The following is a 26199-nucleotide window of genomic DNA, read 5'->3' on the forward strand; positions in this document are numbered from 1 at the left end:
ACTAGGAGCACTCCCAAATCATAATTTATAATGTATATACATTATAAATCTCAAATCATGATTTCCAAAGTTTATACATTGTAAATTATGATTCGGGAGTGCTCCTAGTGGCATTTAACGTGTCTTGGTTTGTTTATTTCTACTGCATCTTGTGAATGTAGTATAATTCTATTATGTGAATGTCACTGTAACTTGAAATGTAAACACAAAGTCGAGAAAATTGATGCATATGTAGATGAAGTAACTATATGTAAAAAGAACAAGCAACTCCTTTAGGAAGTCTTAGGGCAGACTAATTATTAGGAGCACAAAAAGGCACTTAAAATCAATGAAACAAAAGCTAAAATTATGATAGTCAGTAGAACATGTAAAATAACCTTACTTTTAATCTTGAGGATACCTTCGCCTGTTAATTAAAAATTGAGAATGTATTTAGTATGAAATCCAAATAATAATTTATAAGACAGTAATCAGTAACAACCTACAGAACTGGATAAGGATAAGCTCAGAACACTTACGAGGAATAAATTCAGAACGGTAAATGATCCAGACCTAAATGATGCATAATGAATAAGAAAACAAAAACGATATTACTGTATTCAATAAAGGATATGGTATGGTTCGATTAGTAAACAATCAAAGTAAAGCTGGCATTAGAAAAGTCCAGAAGTTACAAGACCCAGTAGACCATAGGATGAAAGAAAGGAAGGTTGATTTGAAAATAATGGTGGCAAGAACAATAGCCAGACAGGGAAAGAACCACTTACGATTATAAAACCAGAAGGAGAAGAAGAGGAAGATCTGTTTGTGATACTCAGAAAACTAAATAAATGAGAAACAACTTCAAATCACAAAAGGTTTGGTTTCGCTACTAATATAAAATGGAGTAATAATTCAAATCAGAATTCAGTATAACTTCCGCTGAAATTGAAGTGTTCTCAATCGCGTATCTATAAATATTGATAAGCGCCTGGTATTCCTTTATTTCCAAAACACTATTTTTAAATTAATAATCATTTATTAATTTAAATTTTTATTTACATATCACCTACAAACCATGTACCGAAGTAGTAAAATTCTGTCTATCTCAAAAACAGTAATCTTTTAATCGTAGACACACAACTTGAATAGTACGCTCAGTTTCCACTAGATGTCTGCAGTAAATTCTGAAAAATACAAAATACGAATAATTTTTTTCTTTAAATACAATTTAGTAATAGCCAATTATTATTAACTAATAACAATTATTCGCGTATGATGTTACTTTATTCAGTGAGCTTAATTAGCTTTATAGATTGTTGATTTCATCTCTCAGTTAATGTGTGGTGTGTGGGTTACAACAATAGGTATTTAGGCACCCTGCTATTCTATTTTTGGTCTTTGTACTTATTCTTTCCTTCTTTTTTAACGTCTTCAAACTTGGACAATGATGTAATAACTAGGTATTTATTTCCTTAACCATATCCCTTTATTTCCTTAACTTGTTTCATGGTAACTCCATCGACTCCCAATGTATATCTTTGTACTTAATTGGTTCCTTACTGGTAACTGGTGTTCTAGTTTTCTGAGTTTAAATCGTCATGTTTTGCTCTTACTATATTAAATCTGTAGACTAGTTTTTGATGAATATCTTCATTTTGGGCTATCATTAGTGCATCTTCTGCGTAACAGATTATGTTAATTTCATTAGGTATTTCTCATTCTGTATCCTCATCCTCTGTCGTTTACTGACGCTCTTTTTGTCTTCATCAACGACTAGATTAAATAGTATAGGGCTCAGTGAATGCTCATGTCTTATTACATTGCTTGCATGTAGGTTCCGTAAAGACTTTCCACAGAAATCAAATGTAGGCTAGAGAAAGAAAGATCTGCATTTCAAAAAATGGCTAAACTGTTAAAATATCATGATTTATCAATGCTCATAAATATCAGGTTACTATTATATTATATATTTCCTATACCTACTGTTGTCGGAGTTAGGGGTCGGCAAGACAATAATTCTTGTCTTGACAACAACTTCTTGTCTTGTCTTGAGAAAAAATCAAGAAATTTAAAAAAATCTGGTCTTGACGTTTTCTTGACATTTTATATTTTGTCTTGACTCAAGAAATTTCAAGATCTTGAAGAGAGATCTTGAAGAGCTTGAAATTTCTTGATTACCCAGTCGGGTGATTCCACGGCGACCTTTTTATTGAGTTGCGTGCTAACACGGCGTTCACTGCCATTGGGGGGAGTCCTTGACCTGCATTTGTTTCCTGACGAACCCAAAATTGATGTGTAGTTGCATGCTTACAATAAGCATTTTATATGTTTCGCACATATTCTAAGCTTAGCTGTCCAGGATTTCATAAAAATTGCTGAGCCAAATCGAAACAGTTTAGAAATCGAAAAGAATTTTGATTATTTGGAGAATAAGATCGAAGTAGAAAATGCTATTAATGCTACTACTTTAGATTTTAACTTTTCTGTAAGTAAAATTAAATACCGTGTAAAAAAAATCAAAAATCAGGGCAAATGCAACTTAAACTTAACAGTGCTTGCGAGAGCATAAATTGTAAGATGACTTTGCCAGAACTAGATGTGCCTACAAGATTGCATTCAACTTTCGAGATGCTAACATGGGGCTTAAGTGTAAAAAATGCTTAAAACTATATTTTGGGACAACAACCAAAATCTAAATAATTGAAAAATGTTACATAAAGAATGGTTCTGATCAGTAAATTTTGTCAGTATCTGAGAAGGTTTAAAACACATTCTTCAATTCTCGAAGGGGAAAAATATTGCACACTCCCATTGGTGGTAATTGGAGTAAATTTACTTTTAGACAAACTGGAAATATGGGCTCATGAACTTAATAATTAAATTGATAGAGATGCATAAGGACAAATTTCCTGTAGCTGGCTGTAAACCACTAATTTCAAAAATTTAAGAAAAAAATTTTCTGTGTGAAAGGTATATTTATTTAAAACCCCAATAAAGGGCTACATTAAAAGACAGGGCGTTTTCGCTCTAAAGAGAGCATCATCAGTGTTCTAAGCAAGCTCTACATGCTACACCGAGAGAACAATTTCTTTTCTCCTAAAACACCGATTTCTTTGAGCAATATTTCTTAAAAGTTAACATATCCTATTAACTTAAACATACCGGTTCACATATAAAGAAACGAGTTTTTTAAACACAACTCAATAATTTCTTACAGATAATTTCGTCAATACTAAGAAATGCATTAATGGTTACATTTAATTTTCTTATCCTAAAGTTTTTATTTCTTAAATTGAAAACTACAAATATTTTGCAGTATAAGAAATATAATGTTAAGTTAATCCATATTTATATTTGCGAACAAGAAATTTTCTTGCAATCAAATAAATATTTTAAACCAAGAGAAATAATTCTTCAGAAATACCCTCTGTAGTAACTGTGGTTATAAAATAAAAACTTTGTCATTAATGCCGAAATGTCACTTGCAAACAGATTTTCTTCCACAAAAGAATTGTGCAGATTAACTATTTATGATTTAGTCGTCAGTGTTTGTCAAGATGGCGTGATATGTTCATGTTCATATAGATGGATTTTGGATTCATTGGTGTTCTTTAAAAATTACCGGATAATTTGAAGGTACGTACATATATAGGTATTAAATAAAAGTAAATTGAGTAATTTAAGATGTAATAATAATATTGTTGCGTATCCGAATGGTTAAAAGAGACACATAATAGTATCTTTATATGCTTTTAGGTATAATGATGGACGACTCTAAAATAAAGGAGCTTATTATTCTAACTGGGAAATATGCCACAATTTAAAGCTGCGACAGAATGATATAATATATAGCTTCAGAACAATATTAAGAAAGGAGTTATTAACCAACTGCGGGGCCTTCCAGAAATGGTAGAACTTCATACATGTAAGTACCTTTTTAAAAATGTGTATACTTATGTATCAACTATAATAGGTTTCTTGAATGTATCGTCTTCTATAAAAATATACAATACAACGCTATATCAAACATGGCGGGTGCAACGCTGAGGATGTGTTCTGTTAATTTATTTGAGATAAAGAAATCAGTTAGTCTAAAAGAAATATATGTTTATGGTTAAGAAATGTTATTGCCGAAAACCGTTAATTAGTTAATATGTATTAAATGACTAAGATGTAAACTAATAATACTTTCCCGTAATAAAATTTCTTAATAATTAGGTATGCTGTCTCTTTTACATTATAAAAATTAAGAAAATTACATATTATTATGTCTGCAGACATAAAACATTGAAGCATGCTTCAATGTTTTATATTGGTTGTATTTTCCCTCTTGTTTTAGCTAAACAATGTTTATTGTGTGACTTAATATTATACAGATAAATATTTAATATTTTATTAACAAAAAGAAAAAAATAAACAAAGATGTGTAGGTTAAATAATGCCATGTTTGAACTAAATATGATTGATTATTATTATAAGTATTAATAGTTCTTATGTGGGGCCGTGTATTTGTTTTTTTTTGTATTTCCTAAATTTGACAAAATAAATATCTATATCTTTATAAAAAAAATTTATTAAAGTAAGTTTACTCTTTCTACATAACGATTTTGTTTTAGTGAATTGCTGATATACAAAGTGCTATTAACAAAAGAAGGAAAATTTGAGAAAGTTGGATTTGCCTCTCCATCCATTTATTGTTGTGTAGAAGCCAGTGGTTTAAGAGTGGAGAAAATATTTGTATGTAATAATAACGCTTTATATCTTGTTTTATTAATAAATAATGATTTTACCTTAACACAATGATTTATTTCGCCGTATGTAATATCACTTTATTTTCAAAAAATATTAACTTAACTCTAAATACACGTTTATCTCTGCGAAATATATTTCTTAACATTAAATACATTAATTATTAATAGTAAAATAATAATTTTCCTTACTAACAAATATTATTGCTCAGAAAGAATAGTTTTGTAATGTGTGTAAAATATATTTTTATGACTAATAAAATTAATTAACATCAAGTGTAATTTCTTTCTGATAAATGGGTTTGAAGTTTGCCAGAAAGTGATAGTTCAATCATGTTTAAGATATATTTCTTTGGCTGTAGTAGAATTTATTTGAAATATTTTAGAAAATTATATCTTACATACAAAGATATATTTCTTAGGCAATATGCCAAGTCGATCTTTCTTAAATATTAATAAAGTTTCTTTATGTCAAGAATTTTTTTTTCTCGGTGTAAGCCACCAAAAATACATGGGTTAAAACCCTTAAAATGCCGACCAAAAGTCTTACATTGGCATATTATATATCAAACCCTGGCGATGGGTGAAACTTAAACAAGATATACCTCAAAGCATCATATGACTATACCACGTGTATGTGGGTGGTTGAGTTGATTTCTCTGTTGGTAACAATTTTGGTGATTTTTTCATCAATTTTTGATAGAGATGCTACCGATGAGCAATTGATTTACTGCATTCAAGCTGCGAGGGATAAAATACTGAAACACTTATAACAAAACTAATTGGATATACTATATTATTGTTATTTTGAATCCTCGCCATAAAGACTAGCAGCATTTTCCTCTTCATCTTGGGAAAAGCTTCTATAATCAGCGGCGGTACAAAAATTTTAACAAATATTTAAAGCTAAATACTTTAATAAATCCCAGAATGATCTATAGAATCCAATACCAGAGTCAGTCTGAAAAAAGAAGATAACGAATTTGATTTAGATATTACTTACCTATTTAAGAAAGCTGATAAAGATAACTTACAATCTTGGAACTGTGAAATTGAAAAATACTTAAATGAGCCCAGGTCAAAAGATTCTGAGAATATACTGATGTGATCTTGATTATTGATATGAGATAATATTCTTATATGTCATTTAATTTAATCAATGCATTAATAATAATCTAATTAATTTACCAGATCACATATCAATGTTTTCAATCTCAGGGCTTTTTATAAAATTAATTACTTACTTACGTGGCTTCTAAGTATTTCTCAATGGTTCCTAATCGGGATAGGAAAGAAAAGAGTAAAATAATACACACATATGGGTTACAATTGTAATCAAAATATTGTTTATTTTATTTAAATGGCAATCACTGCTTAATATTTGCTATATCTTATTATTCTTAAACATAACATTTACACATGGGAATCTTATTTCCTTTTGGTTTCCAATTGAAAGTTTTTATTAACATTTAACTATTATGATTTATTAGCAACAATTCTATTTAAGTTTGATGAAGCTTTTCTGATATTATTGATTATGTTTCTTCAATTTTAAATGTGGTATTTAATACGAAAAACCCATACATTCATGTCCAAACAAGTGAGACTGACCTTTTTCTGGTGAACTGAGAATGTCTTCACACAAGACCCGTTTCCTGCTATCCTTGGCTGCGATCAAAACCTCGTCCTGGCTTCCAGTAATGTTCTCCTTTGAAACTAGCTCGTATAGCTCTCGTTTCCTGCTTCTGTCGTGATGCTGTGTTCTACCTTTTTCGAAACTGCAATCAGCTACCGGGAATTCTTGGCTCAAGGAGGTTGGCACACTCACGGAACTACACCGGCTTTCTCACTCTCCGTACACTACCGTCTACTACTGGACTTCACTTCTCGACAGCTCAAAACATTCTGATCTCTATTTGTCATTCATTCCCCTACTTTCTAAATATCCCTTCCAGATTCACAAATCAAACTTCCACCACCAACTCTCATTCGCAGTATTCCTCAAAACCAATTTTTAATCTTTCTAAATATGCTTAATGGATTTCAAAAGAAAAATAGTTAATTCCCATTCTAAAATTACTTTCTACTATTTACAAAATTGAATGATCTATTATCTACTTCAACTGAGTCTTATTTAGCATAAGCTAATGATCGAACCTTCCGCGAACAACGATAATGACCTATTATCGATTTCACTTGAGTTTTATTTAGCATAGGCTAATGATCGAACCTTCCGCGAACAACGATAATGGTACGCGCCATTCACTTTGTTTGTTCTAAGCGCATTGTCCCGAGTTTCGTTTAATCACTTCTTAAAATTAAATATAACAATTTGTTGTATACAGGTTGTTCTAAATTTATATGCCCGTGGTTGAGAAAATTGAAAATATTTTATATTAAATTGAATTTTGTTTATAATTATCAAAATTTATTTTTCATATCAAATAGAAATATAACAATACATACTTGATTGGTGGAATAGACACGAAAATATCTACCCGTCATTATCGAAAATAGCCAAGGATTTTCTCGGAACGCCAGCAACATCTGTACTTTCGGAAATACTATTTTCAACAGCAACTTTAACGATAACAAAGCCAAGAAATCAGATAGGCGTTGACTCCATAAGAAGTGTTATCTGCCTTAATTCATGGCTTATCAATTCCGATTTAAAAATGTGCTAAATTTGTTATTTAAAATAAAATCTAGTTTTTATTATTACGTAGTCAAGATATTTCAAGATTTCTTGATTTCTTGACAAGAAATCTTGGTATTGACATAAAATTCCTTGTCTTGTCTTGCAGTCTAAAATTACTTCTTGTTTTGATCTTATCTTGCAAGCAAGACAAGATCTTGAAGTTTTCAAGAAGTTGGCGACCCCTAGTCGGAGTTGAGTCGTGGACTCTAGCAGATGCCACCTGCCAGAAAAAGAGGCTTTCGAAATGTGGCTTTATCGTTGAACCCTGAAGATATCTTATACTGACCACTTTACTAATGAGGGTGTCTTGCTAAGAATATAAAAAGAAGAAGAGCTGTTAACCACAAGAAAAAGAGCCAAAATCGAATACCTCGGTCACACATCATGAGAAACAGCGAAAGATGTGGACTACTGCAACTAATCTTGCAAGAAAAAGTAGAGAGAAAGCAGGGACCAGGAAGGCGAAGGATTTCCTGGCCGAAACATCTACGTACGTGGTTTAACACAACAACCAACAAGTCCTTTTAGAGCAGCAGTGTGCAAGGTACAAATTGCCGTAATGGTCGCCAACATCCGAAACGGATAGGCACCACAAGAAGAACGAGAATAGGTTCCGTAAGTTGTACATATATTCTGACTTCCACCTTAATATTCTGATTCCGTCTTATTATTTGGATAGGTACTTTCAATTGTTTTTATAATATCCAATGGGTCTTCTTATTTAAGTCTTATTCTGTCAAATGCCTTCTTTAAGTTAATCAAACACAGAGATTTGGGTGTATTGTATTCTAATGCTCATGATGTAATCGTTTTTTGAGGGATATTGTATACATGCATGGCCCTACCGTACGGAAACCTTGCGGGAATCCTTATTTCGTGTATCAAATAAAGTCATGATTTACAATGAGATCACCAACATCACCAACAGTCATTGCATATGGTTGTCTTTTTAAAGTCAACGCACATGCTATGATTTTGACTAAATGATATAATTGAATGAACTATCTTCCAATAAAGTCTTTCCAGGAACGCAACTCAGAATATTGACAATATCATTAAAGTCGTCTATTTGGAGTAAATAATAAATATGCCCGAATTGTTAATATGTATGATTAAATAAAATTAAATTATTAGAATTTTTTCTAAGCAACAAAAACAAAATTTGTTTAGTTTTGTTAAAATTTTTAATAGTTCCTATACAATAAAGTTTTATAATCTATTTGTTTGTTGTTTACATACAAATATGTATTTTTAATTTATCATTCTTTCTGATTATGATTATCACGTCGTAGCATTTACATTATTCTTATAAATTTTCTTACGCTGCGAAGTACAATTTTATTAAATAAAATTTCAATTTTGTACTCTGGATACCTACTTTTTGATATGTATAAAAAATACAGATTATTTTTTAAAACAAACTAATTATTTAAGGCCAATTGCTAAACGAAAAAGATGCTGGAGGAAGAGGGGGGGCAGTTGGTAAATGCGCACCTTGGGGATGAAAGCCATCTTCGTCAGCTGTGTATATCGTCCTTATGATCTCCCCATTTGGTCCAGTATATTGGTACTGTCCTAAAAAAGTAATATGGACAAATAAAAAACGAAACATATCAAGTGCTTATATTATACATAAAACAATACACATAAAATAAATAAATGTAAATCGTTACAGTGTAACTAGTCACTGTCACTGCTTCGGCTATACTAAATTAACAATCAAGATGCAGTAGAAATAAACAAACAAAGACACGTTAAATGCTATTAAGAGCACTCCCGAATCATAGTTTACAATGTATACGCATTGTAAATCCCAAATCATGATTTCTAAAGTTTATACATTATAAATTATGATTCGGGAGTGCTCCTAGTAGCATTTAACGTGTCTTCGTTTGTTTAGTTCTAGTGCATCTTGATTGTAAATTTAGTATAGGATGTTATTTGTTTTGAGAGACCAAAATAGAATCAGTTAGCAAGAATGGTTCATGTCTTGACTTCGTTGTTCATGTCATTTTTTGTATCTACAAGAGAGCCAACGTATACAAATTCTTGAACAGCTTAGATGATCAGACCATTTATAATGTCTTTGAAAAGTTGCTGGTTTAGTATAATATATTTAAAAATGTATAAACATTTTCAATTTCTTTGCAACACGAAAATGCAGCCGCTGCATAATATTCTGGTTAAATAGGAGAGTGCAGGAAGAGTCTATACCGGTTTCGGAGATCTTTTCCCCCGCATCAGTAGTCCCATATCCTGTTCTCTCCGATTTCTCCACGCATCATAATTTGGGCCTTTCCGAATTGTAAAGAAAGAAATGTCACGGATGAACTAGAGCCATCTACCGAAAAACAAAGTAAGTTATCAATCGAAGTAGCACAGAAAACAACAATAAATATCGCTCCCGTACCACGAGATTGACAACAGGTGGAATACTTTCTTTGGTTACACCTCCCGAGATTTTCAAAATTTATAAATCAAACAGGATGCCGAGGAGATTAAGATGAGAGAATTTTAAATAACTCACAACTAATCTGCTTAGCGTGGTAAAAGCTCCAACAAGAAAGATTCCTTAATACTCCTACAAGGGAGTAAATGAATTAAAAATTTGTAAACATTTTCTATGGGACTACTGATGAGGGGAAAAGACCTCCTAAACCGGTATAGACTCTTCCTGCACTCTCCGATTTAACCAGAGTATTATGCAGCTGCTGCAACAATCTTTCTTGTTGGAGCTTTTACCACGCTGAGGAAATGAGTTGTGAATTATTTAAAATTGTCTCATCTTAATTTCCTCGATATCCTGTAAGATTTATAAATTTTGAAAATCTCGGGAGGTTGTAATCAAAGAAAGTATTCCACCTGTTGTCAATCTGGTGATATGGGAACGATATTTATTGTCGTTTTCTGTGCTACTTCGATTGATAACTTACTTTATAATATATTATTTCGTCGCCTTAATACTACAACTTGATAACTCGAAATTAGTAGTTTTGAGATAAACGAGCTTAAAGATTTTAAAGATATTTGTGCTGCTACCATGATGTTGGTAAATACGGAATTCACTCTGCGGCTCTAAAATACTGTTCCTTAACTTTTTGGCTACTGATCTATTTAGGAATATGGTCTAAATTTGTTTTCTAATATGGAAAAAAACATGAAAAATTAAAGTTATCAACTTTTAGCACTACCATAATGTTAACATTTGGTAATGTCGCATGTTGTGCTAAGTCGCATATAAGTGAACTTTTTAACACAACTAATATTTTAAACATTATTTTGTTGAAAATTAGCCCTCTGTCATGGGGGTTGCCAGATCTGCTTACAATTCTCGAATTATTGCATTAAAATGAACCGAATAAACAGACAGCAATTATGTGGTAAGTTCAATGGTTTCAGAGAAACACGTGCTAAAACTAGATAACTCGAGTTATCTAGTTATAGCATTCAGTGTATGTCGTATTCACGATTATTTCGATTAAATAATAGCTTGATAACTTATCTTGTCAAGTTTTAGCACTGAATATTAGTGGCATTTGAGTTTTATCAACTTTCGTCAATCATAAATAAATACATAACCCGTTTGAAGTGAGATATCAAGTTTTTACACAATATGGAGGCAAATAAAATACATCTTGTGAACTAGTGATCCCAATAACGTCAATTTTGGAGTTATCAAGTTATAGTACTAAGGCGACGATTTGTTTTCGTGTAAGGGAACATTGTTTAAGCTGTAATTGTATGGCGTTTAAGCAAATGAATTTATGGTAAGTTCTATATTCCTTGGGATTTATTGCTAGCGAACTTTTCTATAATTTGCTAAGCATCATCAAATCAAGTTCGATGACTTTCGTCATATCATTCAGTCTTTGTTTTCTAGAGTATGGAATTTGAGAGGTATTTTAAAATAACTAAAAATATCCTATGCAGTGGTGCATTATATTTAGCTTTTGTTAATTAAGTTCCATCGGTATCTTTACAATACGTAGTTTTTGGTTTATAAGATATTTTTGTGAAGTTTAGTGTTTATTATTCTTCTTCTTTTAGCCTTCTATCATCCATGTTTGGACATATTGGATATTATGCCCTTCACAACTCATTTCATCGATCTCTATCCTGAAAAACTTCAAATTTGTTCCCGCTATTGTTTTAGTGTCTTCTATCCTTTTCTTTTTCTTGGATTTTTACCATTGTAACGTCTTCAATGTCGTATTGCTTTCAGAATGCTTCAATGCTTTCAAAACTACACACAAAATCTTGTAAAATAGGACTGAAAATGAATTTAAACAAAACAAAAGTCATGCACTCCGAAGAAACCGTGACAATAATAAATGAGAAAGTTATAGAAAAAGTTGAAAAATATAAAATATATACTCAGGACAAAAAATAATACTAAATAGGGAAATTCAAACGCAAGAAATAAAAAGAAGAAGAAAGTTAGCTTGGGCAGCATTCGGCAAACTGAATTATATACTCAGAAATCAGCAAATTCAACTACAGTGGAACCTCGATTATCCGTCTCTCTATTAACCGTCACCTCTGTTAACCGTCAGGGTCCATACATACATAAGTTATATTGACTACATAAGTAAAAATTTAGTCATCAATTCATTTTGTTTGAGCATTTCGATAAGCCAAACGAAATTCGTTGAAATGTACACGTGCAGTTATGACGCCACCGCAATTTTTATGTAAATATTTTTTGTTCTTATTAAGGGCTCTGGATTAAATTTCAATTTAAATATGTGATAAATGATACCGTGCTTTTAGAGTTCTATTTTTAGAATCGCAAGCCGAAAATAAAAATGTACAGCACGATCATTATTACAGTCAATATCTGTGTGTCACCATAATTAAATTTGATTCAAATTCGAACATTGATTGTGTCACTTAGTCGTTTGATCAATTAAGTTTTGTTAATGTTCTGTTAACCGTCTTTTCGATTATCCGTCATACCCTTGGTCCGGTGCCCTGACGGATAATCGAGGTTCCATTGTACTTACATCTCAGATCTAAAGTTTTTGATGCATGCATTATTCCGATATTAACATATGGGGCACAAACATGGACAATAAAAAAAAAGAATATGAACATACTCAGAGTCACTCAACACGCGATGGAAAGAGCAATGCTTGGCATATCACTTAAGAACAGGAAAACAAACACATGGATAAGACAGAAAACCAAAGTCATTGATGTGGTACAAAAATCATTAAAATTGTAATGGGATTACGCTGGACATGTAGCTAGGAGCGATCTAAACAAATGGCACAGAACAATTTTAACCTGGAGACCATACCAACACAAAAGACTCAGAGGCAGATCTCCTATGAAATGGACAGATGATCTGAAACGAACTGCCGGGAAAAATTGGCAACACCTAGCGTACAACAAAAAATAATGGAAAAGAAGACTTGAAGAGGCTTATGTTCAGATGTGGACGTAAATGGCTAGACGAAGAAGAAAAAGAAGAGGAATGTCGTACAGTAGCGTAGTACCTTTGGTATTTTTATCTGGCAGTGTAGCCAGCCAAGCTCCAGTTTAGTTTCGCAATTTCTATTGTGATATCCTCGGTTTTTGTTTTTGATGTTACCCAGTCACTCCTATTGCTATCTGACATTCGTATACCTAATATTGACCTTTCCATTGTTTTTTCTGCTATGGCTAGTTTGTTTATATTTGGCTTCGTTAGGGTCCAGATTTGAGATCCATATGTCAGGATGCACTGGTTGAACACTTTGCTCCTGAAATATTGAGGTATTTTGAGAATTTTACTTATCGAACTGAGATTTCCTATAATTGGCAGTCTTACTCGTCCAGTAGATTCTTCACTTTGGTTCTCTTTGACAAGTTTTATAATTTGGGCTAGGTAGAATATTCTTGGACTTATTCTCTCCCATTGCCATTTATAGATATACGGTGGGGTTTTCTGTGTTTGTCGTTCTTTTTTGTCATATTCATTTTTAGCCGGATGTATTGGGAGTTATCTGAGAGTTCCATTATCATAGTTTGCAGTCCCTTGAATGTGCTCGCTACAATCACGATGTGATCAGAGAATTTGAGGTGGTATATCTTGCCATAACTTTAATGCCACATCTTGACCAATTTGTAGTTTTGTCTTCTAGGGCTAGATTAAACAGCTTTGGCGATATTCTGATGCTTTGTCTAACGCCTCTGTTAATGTGGAGATGAGTTGAGATAGTTGTATTATTATAGTTAAGTTTCGTATACAGTGATGTCGCGCTAATAACCGGCAAAATAGTACAAAAGATTGAAAACATAATACATTGTAAAATAAAAAGAAGTAAATCTAGTAGAGATGTAAAATTATCAGCAGGAACCTATAAACTTACATTGCACTACATAGTTTCCCACCATTAGACGTATCAGGGGATTATGAGAACTGTCACTGTGACAGGAGAATTTTATAAAATTTTGTAAAATTCTCCTCTCACAGATGTATAAAGGTGGGAAACTATGTAATGTAATGTAAATTTATGGGCTCCTACTGATAATTTTACACCTCTACTAGTATTATTTGTTTTATTAAGTGTGAGTGTCATGTGTGTGTTAAAACATAGAATATATAAAATATTTATGAATAAAAACTCACCTTGTTTTGTTAATGTTCCGTCATTATTATGATGTCCTTCCTCTTCTAAATAAATTTCGTTTTCAGTTTCAAAAGCATAATTATATGTTCCTTCAGGAGTAATATCAAAGGTTTGTCGTACTATAGCTGGAACTGTATTCGACTTGGTACCAGTTTGAGTATTAATGGTCGAAATAAGGTTAAACAAAACTAAGGACACCTAAAACAAAAATAGGATGTAGATCAAATACATATATTATAAAAAGATCTTTTTCCATTTATTAAAGTATTGGAAAAAGTAAGGTCAAAAAATAAAATCAATTGATAAAGATCTATCATATTTTCTTTTAAATAGAGAGCTAGCTTTGATTAAGATCTAAGCGAAAAGCATCATAAGTTACTTCTGTTCAAATTCTGTTCAAATAAAGTTGAAAATCTGCAGGACGATGATACAAACTACCAAAAAAGAATGGCAGAAAAATGCAGAAACATATAATCATACAATGCGACGGAGTCGAAGAAAGCTGGGCAAAAATGAAATCAGACATCGTAGACTGAGCTAAAAAGCTTACAATGAAAGAATGATAAATAAAAGCAAGTCTCTTCCAAAGCGAAAAACTCTTTCTTTATATACACAGATGAAGAAAAAATGGAAAAAATGCAAGGCAACTAAGATCCGATAATGTCGCAAGAAGAATAAAATTCCAAATACACAAAACCTTAATAACCAGTACTTACACTGAAAACGTGAAATCTGAACAATCTCTAAAATTGGGGAAAAATTAATAGCCACATTTGAAAGAAAATTCCACACCTGTAATTTTGAACCAATCAAAATACGTTATTTTGACAGATCACCATGGCAACGGAGGTATTTTATCGGAAATTTTTTGCTCGTGGGGTACCCAACAGCGAATTATAGTGGAAATTTTTTGACGTTTACAATAACAGAACATTTTTGACAGACTGGTTTTTATTTGTTTACATAATTTAGTTTTGATTCATTTTCTATCACTTGTAGTTACTCAAAACTTATGTAAAATTGAAGAATATACTATTTTCTATCTTGAAATGGTATTCCCATGCAACTACAATGAGTAGAAATTACGAATTTGAAAGCCTAAATAATTGCTGACAAAGCTATGGCGCGCTATTAATCTGTTCATGCAGCTTTGGATTTTCAAATGCAAATTTGGTGTGGAATTTTCTTACCGAATACCACGCGAAGTCAAATTAATATCCGGAAATTTTTTTTTGATCATGAATATTTTTAGAAAATTTCCCTCGTCTGCGACTCGGGAAATTTTCAAAATATTCATGATCTCAAAAAAATTTCCGGAAATAATTTGACCTCTAGTGGTATTACTAGTGAAAATTTTTGTGACACATACAGGGTAGCGAGAAAGTATGGAAACACGGTAATTTCTCGGAAACCGCTCGAACGATTTTTATAAATTTTGGTGGGTAAGGGTGTCCGGCCGATAATATAGTGGTAATTACATTGTTGTCAAATATTCCGTTTTTCTGGAAATCTAATGAAATTTCTTATTTTAAATGGAACACCCTGTGTATTGTTTGCGTCTTGAAGTCCTTTATAAATACTGATTATTTTTCATGATATGTTCCCTATACCTAAATGCCATAATTTCGAAGTTATTGCTACATTTATTAAAGAAAAACATTTTAACAATTTATAAAAATCAATTATTTCGGACCAAGTAGACATTATTTTAGGTTCTTTGGATCATTGGGAACAAAAAAGGTGCTTTGTAATTTTTCTCAAAAGTTAATCGTTTCCGAGTTATAAACAATTTAAAACTGAAAAAATCGAAAAATGACGATTTTCAAGGTTCAAAAATACAAGTAAAAAAATCCATTTTAAAATTATGAAATACCTAAATTCAAGCCCAAACCTTTTTCTATCAGATCCCTATAAGAACTTTTTGCATATTTTATTCGAAAACATTGTTTTTTTTATTGTTAATAAAGCTCATGTGAGGGGACGGGCTATCGCGCATCATTAACAACTAAAAAATAATGTTTTAGAATAAAATAAGACCAAATCACTTATCGGCATCTGATAAAATAAGGTTTGAACTTGAATTTAGGCAATTCATAGTTTTAAAAATAATATTGTTTACTTATGTTTTTGAACCCAGAAAACCGTCATGTTTCTTTTTTTTTTCAGTTTTAAATTGTTTATAACTCGGAAAGGATTCACTTTTGAGGAAAATTACAAAAGACCATTTTTGTTCCCAATAACTCAAAGAACCTAAAATAATATCTACTCTGTTCAAAAAAATAAATTTATATAATTTGTTAAGATTTTTTTTTAAATAAATGTAGCAATAACTCCGAAATTATGGCATTTAGGTATAGGGAACATAACATGGAAAATAATCAGTATTTCTTAAGGACTTCAAAACGCAAAAAATATAGAGGGTGTTCCATTTAAAATAAGAAAGTTCATTAGATTTCCAGAAAAACGGAAGGTTTGACAACAATGTAATTACCACTATAATATCGGCCGTATTAGAGTACCCTTACCTACTAAAATTTATAACAATCGTTCAAGCGGTTTCCGAGAAATTACCTTGTTTCCATACTTTCTCGCTACCCTGTATATACCCTATTCCACGAACATACGCCTGTTTTGGATTACTTCGACAACGAATATTTTACTGTGCAAAATAAGAAGAACGAAAGTAAATTGCAAATTACATTGTTGTTTACTGGAATAATTATTATCGCCATTTACTTTCGTATTTCTTATGTTGCACAGTAAAATATTCGTTGTCGAAGTAATCCAAAACAGGCGTATGTTCGTGGAATGGCCCATACAAAGGCACAAAAGGAAGCGGAATTTGGCTAAGAAAGTAGAACGTTGAACTATACAAAATATACCAAGTTCTGGACATCGTAAAATTAAAATAGAACGGCTGTGTTCGATATAATATGTAAAAATGGAAGTGGAATGGAAATGGAATGAAATGTAAAAATGCAAAATACCTAACAAAACTTAAGTAAACAAGTGCCAGTAGAAAAAGGAAAAGGGGAATACCGAATAGTCTAGGCGCCAAATAGAGGTCACCGTGTCATTTTCAATTCTGATGGACAAACTCAAGGGTTTCTTATGGATTTTTGGCTGATGATTACGAATTTCGAGGGGGGATTTCGATCCGAGTAGTCAAAAAATTGTTATAAACAATTTAATTGTTTATAAATTGTTTATAATGCTCTGGCTCATAAACTAAAAGAAATAGAAAAAAATGTTTCAAATAAAATTTGTTCCATGATAAAAAACGAAGAAAGAACCCTTTACTAAACTTAAATCCGATAATCAGAACTCAAGATATTGTAAAATTAGTGCACAATGCAAATTGCAAATTGCAAAATAAGTATTTTTCGAAGCTTTATCGATCGTAACTCGGCTTCTGCGCATGCAAATGAGCCCTATAAGGTGTCCTTTTAAAGCTTAATTAAGAATCTTCCAAACAAAGTCTGTTAAATTATCTGATCTTCATTTGTTTTAAAGTTATACCCGTTTGAAGTTATAATTTTCTCAAAAAAATTGTACATTAATTTGTTTATGGAGGTTTCAAGCAAACTTGAGCTATAAACATTTATACTTTAATTAACAATAATCATAAAACAACTTAAATGGAACAATTTGAGCTTACGAAAATGTTCGTAAGTTTATTTTTGGCTAAGATGTCGATATTTTAATGGCGCGCTATGAGGCGCAAGATTGGCTCACAGTCAAGTAAGTATGTATTCTTCGACGCTTTATCGATCGTAACTGGGCTTCTACGCAAGCAAATGAGCCAATTTGTGATATCCATATAAAAATGGATCAAGTTATTTTGCAGCATCATCATTGCATATAAAACGAGAATTTATGATGTGGCGGCATACACACAATTGACGGGACTTGATGATGCTGCAAAAGAACTAGATCCACTTTATATGGATATCATATAGATAATTAGACTCTGAAGCCTCAAAAAGTTTTAGTTTCACTGCCTACAAGAACAGACTTGTACCACCATGTAACTGTTTAATGTAAATTTGGCTAAGAACTTATGCAGATGTAAAAAAGCTGATATTCCCTCTATATCTATATGCAGATTTGCAGATGCATGAAAAAAATGTTTGTAAAAATAGTACTAATAAATAATATCAACTTACTTTTTAGTTATACTTCTGAAATATTAGTTTTTAATGTTTTTTTCTCATTTAGTGCAAAAAATAGAAGACAAAGTAAATAGAATGAAAGGTGTTACGAGATACAGTATGATGATTTAATTATAAGAATTATATGACAAAATTTTATTAGATTCTTTAAAAATGAAAAATGAAGATAACGTATGTACACATAGAAATTATAATTTGCATCGAGAAGTTAGCGCGTGAACCTTTACGCGGTGAGCCGATCTTGCGCCTCATAGCGCGCGTCATTAAAATATCGACATCTTGGCCAAAAATAAACTTATGAACATTTTCATAACCTCAAATTCTTCCTTTTGAGTTTTTCTATCATTATTGTTCATTAAAGTATAAATGTTTATAGCTCAAATTTGCTTGAAACCCTTATAAACAAATGAATGTACAATTTTTTTAAGAAAATTGTAATTTCAAACGGGTATAACTTTAAAACAAATGAAGATCAAATAATTTAACAAACTTTGTTTGGAAGCCTGTTAATTAAGCTTTAAAGCGACATCTCCTAAGACTCATTTGCATGCGCAGAAGCCGAGTTACGATCGATAAAGCTTCGAAAAATACTTATTTTGCAATTTGCAATTTGCATTGTGCACTAATTTTACAATATCTTGAGTTATAATTGTTAGATTTAAGTTTAGTAAACGGTTTTTTCTTGGTTTTTATTAAGGAACAAATTTTATTTGAAACATTTTTTTTTCGTCTCTTTTAGTTTATGAGCCAGAGCCTTATAAACAATTTATAAACAATTAAATTGTTTATAACAATTTTTTGACCACTCGGATCGAAATCCTCCCTCGAAATTCGTAATCAGCAGCCAAAAATCCATAAGAAACCGTTGAGTTTGTCCATCAGAATTGAATATGACACGGTGACCCCTCTGGCGCCTAGACTAGAAGATGAGGCATACAGAACAAATAAAAATAAAAAAAAATCAAAATAAAACTTAGAAAAAAGCACAGAACATATCAGAATGGAGAAAACTCGTGGAACAGCCCAATACTCAAAAAGGGTTATTGAGCCAGTAATGATGAATGATATTGATTGACGTTAGTTTGAGTTGCTACTCATAAATAAAATTTTCTGGAATAGCAGAGTAAATTTTACTTAGCGTATTATTTCTAAGGAATTAACCCTCGTAAAGCGGTGTTTAGATTCTTACGTAAACGACGGTGCGGGGTGTATTTGCACCCCATCCGTATATCCATTGTGTTTCATATGTGAACGTCTGGGAAATTGATTTGAAAGATAAATAGGACTTGCATATTGAACTATGAAACATAATTTTACAAACAAAGTACTCATTTCTTAAAAAAAATTATTATCGTTGCATTACAAACACATGAAATTTTTCACAGAGTGAGCAACACAAAGTTTTTACACACAATACAGTTATGTCGGGACTTTCTGTCTTTTTCTGTGACATAAGTAACACCGACCTTGTCCCGTAGCTCTGTTAGCTCCAGGTGGAACATCAGAAACGTCCAATTCAAGATATGAAATTTTCATCATATTATGCACCCTATAGTCATTTTTCCAAAAAAACACTTAAATGCAAAGAGTTTTAAATGCTGTAATGGGTGGAGTGAGTTTTGAATCGAATTTAATGCGAATAAAAAAATGGACAAAAATAAAAAAAATCTAAAAAAAAAAAAGAATGTGTGTGTACTTTGTACGCACGTAAGAAGTTATACTTCTATTATATGATTTAAACGAAATTAATATACTTTTTATTTATATTTTATTTAAATATTAAACTAATTTATACTTACTACTTCTCAAACATTTTTATTAAAACAGTGCCAAAAATTAAAATAATAAAAGAATAAAACACACACAAACACATTAAAAATGCTACAAATGATTTCTGAACATTAATTGTCGGAAAATTTTTTAACCCTTAACTTGGCAAAACAAGAGATACGCAAAATAAAAATTATTTCTGACATTATTTGTTGAAGTGGGTCATCAATTAATACATTTTCACTAATAAACTTTTTTTTTGAACAAATTTTGACTTTAATTTTTACGTGTGTATCTGAATGCACAACGCCAAGAAACCATAAAAAATATGTGTGTATTACAATACACATTACCAATTTGAGTATTTGTTTTCTAAATTAAAATTAGGCGGAAAAATGAAAGAACACCCAGGGTTGTACTGATTTATTTTACTAACAAAAATATTACAATGATTACTTGCTCATATGGAAATCGAAAAAACAATTTCGTTTTGACACAAAACAAAGACGTACGTCACATTTCGTACATTTTATATGTGTTTAGATATTTACACAATTGCGACATCGGCCCTCTGTGGAAAATTGTGGAAGGTGTCCGAAATTATCAAATCTTATATCACTTTCTGGCCAGGGTTTAAATATGGTTCTTATTCTTTTTTTGGAACAGCGATGTCCTCATTTGAAGGTCTTCCAAGTTTTTTATTTTCACGGAGCAAGCTGTCGATTATGGAAAAACGAAACTGTTTTAAAGTTTTTGTTCTTTTATATCATCAAAAATTTATATCATCGAAAAACATTTTAAAGTAATCAATTGGAGATAAAATCTCGTCTGGAACTTGAAAATTATCCTCTTCAATATCTACCGGGTAGCTAAAAGGTTCCTTTGTCCAGCTATATATTTTCACTTTCTTGGTTTTGTTTTTCTTTTGAACTCTTTGTTGTTGTTTGTTCTTTTTTAGCACATTTAGCTCGTTGTTTTTAGCACCTTCTGCATTTTCTACCTTTTCATTGTTTGCTTCGTTTTCCAAGATCTCCTCGTTTTCGAGCAATATATTCGATAAAATAGTAAACTTAGATGAATTTTCTAATTCATCGTCATCAATACCCTCTATTACAGGATATGCTAAAGGGGCAGACGGTAACATAATATATTCTTCATTATCACTTTCAATATCGGAGTCAATATTTCTATTGGGATCTAAAATATTATACTCACAATCCTCCTCATAATTTATTTGTTGAGTTGCTAATTGTATATTCTTTTGTTCTGTTGGAAGTCATAATCTGAAACAAAGACGAACTTGAAACTAATACCCAGCGCCCATTACTAAAACTTATTGGAATACATTTAAATAAAATCACAAAATATATTAATTTTATACAGTTAACAATTCAACGAGTACTACCCTGGACACCTATTACTCGTCGTTCTTATTTTAATGGTCTAAAACGGGCAGTGTGTATTTAAATTCACATTTATTGTTGTTCGTGTTATTGGCGATGTGAATTTAAATACACATGTATTTTAGACGAAGCTCACATTTTATCAAACATCTAAATTACGAAACTATTGACATATTACTAAAGGACAATGCTTACCTCTTACCTCATTCGATTTTATTCACAGAATTAAAATAACTTTACAAATCGCTACAAAAACTACCGTTATCTTGGGAAAAGTTGGTAAATTGAACCCGGCCAACGGTCGTCACAGAACTAACCTATAAAAAGTTGACAAATTTATTCCCGCCAAATATAAAAATTGCAACAGTGTAGTTACCTATACAAAGAACAGGGGTGTATCGAAATACACATTACAATATCTACGCAGATTTGGAGGTTTAAACTTTGTAAAAAAAAATCTAAAATATTTGTGTATTAAGATACACATTGTCAAGTTAAGGGTTAACTAAATACGTATTTTCTGAAAATAAAATTAAATAATAAATATACTTACAATCATAAAATGTATAAAAAAAAATAAAAAAATAAAAGTTTTTATTGGGATTCGAACCAGCTATCAGCGCGGTTGATATATTGGGGTTCGTTCGCCTTAAACGCTTCGCCACGGAGGCGGATTTATGTGCGAAAATCGACAAACTAAACGGATTAAGCTTTTGACATTTTTGAATTAAATTTAATTATTTTGATTTTGAATTGAAATTATTTGGAATTCAAAAAATACAACAAAACATAGAGTAAGAAAACAATATATTAGGTGAACATTGATAGAAATTTTGATGGTAATCAAATTATGTAAATAAAAGTATTACATACTATGTATTTTGGTAGGTTTAAATAGGTAGGTACCTATGATACATTTACAATTATTACGTACCTGTTGCTTTTAAAAACTATTTAAATGTCACTACAATTATAAACTTTTTTGTTTCTGTCCTCACAACAATAAAACTAATATTATTATACATTTGTTTACCTTCATATTGAACAATTATTTATTATTGACGGATCATTTTAACACCCAATCATAGCCCGTATAACGACTAATACCATACTGTCGGTGTGCGCATGCGCGCAGATCAATATAAATTCACCCTCAATCTACATCGCGCCTAAAGAAGTATAACTTCAAAATATAGGTGAGAAAAACGAGGTCTGGGGTGCAGCTGCACCCCGCACCGCCTTACGAAGGTTAAAAGAATGCTCTTATGTCTTAGATTCTCCGGCTAACCCGGATTTTCGATAACCCGGATCGGCCGCGGTCCCGATTATTCCGACTTATTGAGGTTCCACTGTATGTGAAGCAAATGAAGACATCGAAGTTCCACGAATATCAATAAAAGCAGTGAAAGCACTTTACAAGGATAACAAAATGGCTATCAAAAGCATAATACAGGGTTGCTCCACATGTCGTAACCTGTACAAAAAATACCTGGAAAAAACAGTGAAAACATGGAAAATAAAATGCGAAGGACTGGTCGTAGCAGTAAGAAACGAATATCTATATACCCTAAGTTTTGCTGAGGACCAAACAGTGATCGTACAAGACGAAGATCACCTCAGCTTCATGATGAGAAAACGAACAGGATACAAAGGATATAATGAAAAATAACCTAAATAAAACTGAATATCTTGGTCGAATTGGTCGAAAAAAACCAATTCGACCAAGATATTCAGTTTTATTTAGGTTAATTTTCATTATATTTTCGTTAATTTTCGACCAATGCGTGCTACCGGTGATGACCTATGGTGCAGAAACATTATCGCTCACAAAGAAAAACGCACAAAAGCTAAGAGTAGCGCAGAGAATAATGGAGCGATCAATGATAGGGGCCACTCTGCGAGACAGGATTAGAAACGAAGATCTACGAGCTAAGACCAAAGTCGTAGACGTCATTGAAAGAAGCTGTAACTTAAAATGGAAATGGGCTGGACACGTTGCCAGAATGAAGGACGGAAGATGGAATCGTAATCTAGTTGAATGAAGACCAAGAGCCGATAAACGTAGCAGAGGAAGACCACCAACACGATGGCAAGATGACTTACGAAGGAGAACAAAAAACTGGGTACAGCAAGCACAAGATAGAACACTTTGGAGACAAACAGGGGAGGCCTATGTCCAGTAGTGGATTGAGAGAGGCTGATGATGATGAAAACTGAATATCTAACAACGGAGAATATAGAAATTAAATAGTTAGAAATATACGAAGGTAGAGCTCCAGGGCCCGAAAATATTCCTACCGAATTAATAAAATGTGGCACAGATAAACTCTTTCAAGCACTTACTTGGTGTACGAACAAATATATAAACGGTGTCACACTACCCAGTTTATGGAAAGTAGCTTATATTTCTTCTATTCATAAAAAAGGAAAGAAGTTGGATTGCTCAAATTACAGAGGAATATCGGTAACTAGTACACTAAGCCGGGTGTATGGGGGCATTCTTAGAAATCTCATTGAGAGGGAGTATAGGGAACAACAATAGGAGTCTTAAGAAGAAGAACAAGCTGGTTTTTGCGCTGAAAGGACTTGCACAGATAATGTCTTTTGCCTAAAACAATTAATTGAAAAAAAAATCAGCAACCAATCAAGAGACCCATCTCATGTTTGTTGACCTCCGTAAAGCATACGACAGCGTTCCTGTGACTAAATTGTGGAAATCATTGCAAGAAACTAACATCAGCTACACTGTACTCAAAGCCTTAAAAAATCTATATGAAAATTCTGCATCACAAGTAAAAGTTGGCAACACACTATCTAAAAAGTTCATAGCTAACAAGGGTCTGCGGCAGGGCTGCTGTATTTCACCAATTTTGTTCAAGATATATGTCGCAAAAGCACTAAACCAGTGAAAACGTAAATGTCACGGTATGGGTATAGACCTCGGAGAGGTTTGTTTGTATACCTTACAATTTGCTGATGACCAAGTCATCATAGCTAATGATAAAGACGACCTACAGTATATGAAAAGAAAACTGAAGGAGGAATATGGACAGTGGGGCTTGGAAATTAATGTAGAAAAAACTAAATACCTACCCATAGGAGCTGAGTTATCCAATATCGAACTAGAGGATAATGAACAAATCACATCATGTAGTGAATATACGTACCTGGGAGTAATCTTCGATAGAACGGGAAAAGACGATGAGGAAATAAAGAAAAGGGTAACACAAGCTAGAAGAACAGTTGGATGCCTAAACGGAATACTTTGGAGCTCCGAAATAGGAATACAGGGAAAATAAATCATCTATGAAACACTTATTAAAAGCAGCCTACTTTACGGAGCAGAAACTTGGAGAATAACCGAGAACAACAGGAAAAAATTAGAAGCTGTAGAAATGGATGTGTTTAGAAGATCGTTAGTTATATCCCGTAGGGAAAGAATTCGAAATGGGGAAGTAAGACGACGAATTGGAATAGATGGTTACTTAACAACAGACATTGAGAGGAAACAGTTGATTTGGTATGGTCATGTTCAAAGAATGGAAGAAACAAGATTGCCCAAAAAGATCTTGGAGTGGGTACCACCAAACCGCAAAAAACGAGGAAGACCCAAAAAGACATGGAAAGAAGGGGTAACCAAAGCAATGAGTACAAGGGATCTTAGAGATGGCCAATAGGATGATAGAAGGACGTGGAAGTTAGGCATCGGACAACGTCGAAATATGTTCTAAAACCGATACATACATACATACAAATATACGAAGGTAAACAATTCAAAGGAACAGATTAGTACAATTATTTAGGTTTCATAATATCAAACAAAGGAGCAATGGAAGAAGATATAAAAAATAGACCTGGACAATCAAAAGACTTCATACGAAAATTATTCAACCCGGTATTGTGGGATAAGAACATCAGTTGTAAAAACAGAAATAAGAATACCGACTTATGGGTGTGAAAATTGGATAATAAATAAGAAATCCAAAAACAAAATAAGAGCAACAGAGATGAAATTCCTAAGGAGCAGCTGCAGAGTGACAAGAAGAGATAGAATAAATAACGTAGATATTAATAAAAGAATGGGAATAAACTCAGATATAATAGATTACGTAGAAGAGAAGAGATAAGAGAAGAGACGGTAAGGGCATGACAAAACAGATAGAACTGGAGAGAACAGTCGAGTGAAGGACTACAGTACAAACTGTGGAAATCCTTAGTATAATATAAAAAAACTAAATAAATTAATTATTATATACAACAATAATGTCAACGACTAATAATGAATAGGCTACATACAATTAAAATAATTTGCCTAAAGCTAATTGTACAAGATATTTTTATGGCACGTATGCAACTTTCGCACTTACCACTACTTTCATCTTCAAGCACTTTAATCCGCTAATAAGCCACTTGGACTTCCTACACTGTCCCGACGACTTTGTCAATTAAATTTAGTGTTACATAATGACAATCTCTCGACTGAGAATCTTCTTTTGTGGTGATTAAATATGCACAAACAATTTATGATATTATTTCTAAGAGTATTTGTCTATAATACACCTTACACGCTCGATTGGAAATTTAAAATAAAATCAGTAACTATAAAGCTTTCGCTTATATAACTTGGCAGTAGTTATTTGGGTGAAATGGGAATATTAATTTTTTTAACAATGTGATTTCTCTACTAATATAGTATTATTACTACCTCCCTCTTGAGGTGATTGTCCGATTTTGATTCACACAGTTTTTGGGGCAGACACTATCAATATTGATATTTATATTTCTGAGAATAAAAACTTTTAATTAAAATTT

General features: G+C 32.1%; 1 protein-coding gene across 1 annotated transcript; it reads right to left on the reverse strand.

The window, feature by feature from the left end:
• Window positions 1-8785: 8785 nt before the first annotated feature.
• On the reverse strand, window positions 8786-25997 carry LOC114325720 (endocuticle structural glycoprotein SgAbd-8-like). Its single transcript, XM_028273849.2, has 3 exons — window positions 25755-25997; window positions 14042-14240; window positions 8786-9003 (listed from the first exon to the last, which is right to left on the reverse strand). Exons 1-3 carry the CDS (start codon window positions 25764-25766, stop codon window positions 8858-8860), a joined length of 357 nt encoding a protein of 118 aa, XP_028129650.2. The 5' UTR covers window positions 25767-25997; the 3' UTR covers window positions 8786-8857.
• Window positions 25998-26199: the final 202 nt, after the last annotated feature.

The sequence above is a fragment of the Diabrotica virgifera genome, chromosome 7 (genome assembly GCF_917563875.1).
Source record: "Diabrotica virgifera virgifera chromosome 7, PGI_DIABVI_V3a".
NCBI classification, from domain to species: Eukaryota; Metazoa; Arthropoda; class Insecta; order Coleoptera; family Chrysomelidae; genus Diabrotica; species Diabrotica virgifera.

Bases quoted from the DNA above. Each gene is read 5' to 3' on its own strand.
- LOC114325720 (XM_028273849.2), bottom strand. The intron at 9,004-14,041 runs GTGAGTTTTTAT...TTACTTTTTTAG, and splicing joins CGGAACATTAACAAAACAAG to GACAGTACCAATATACTGGA.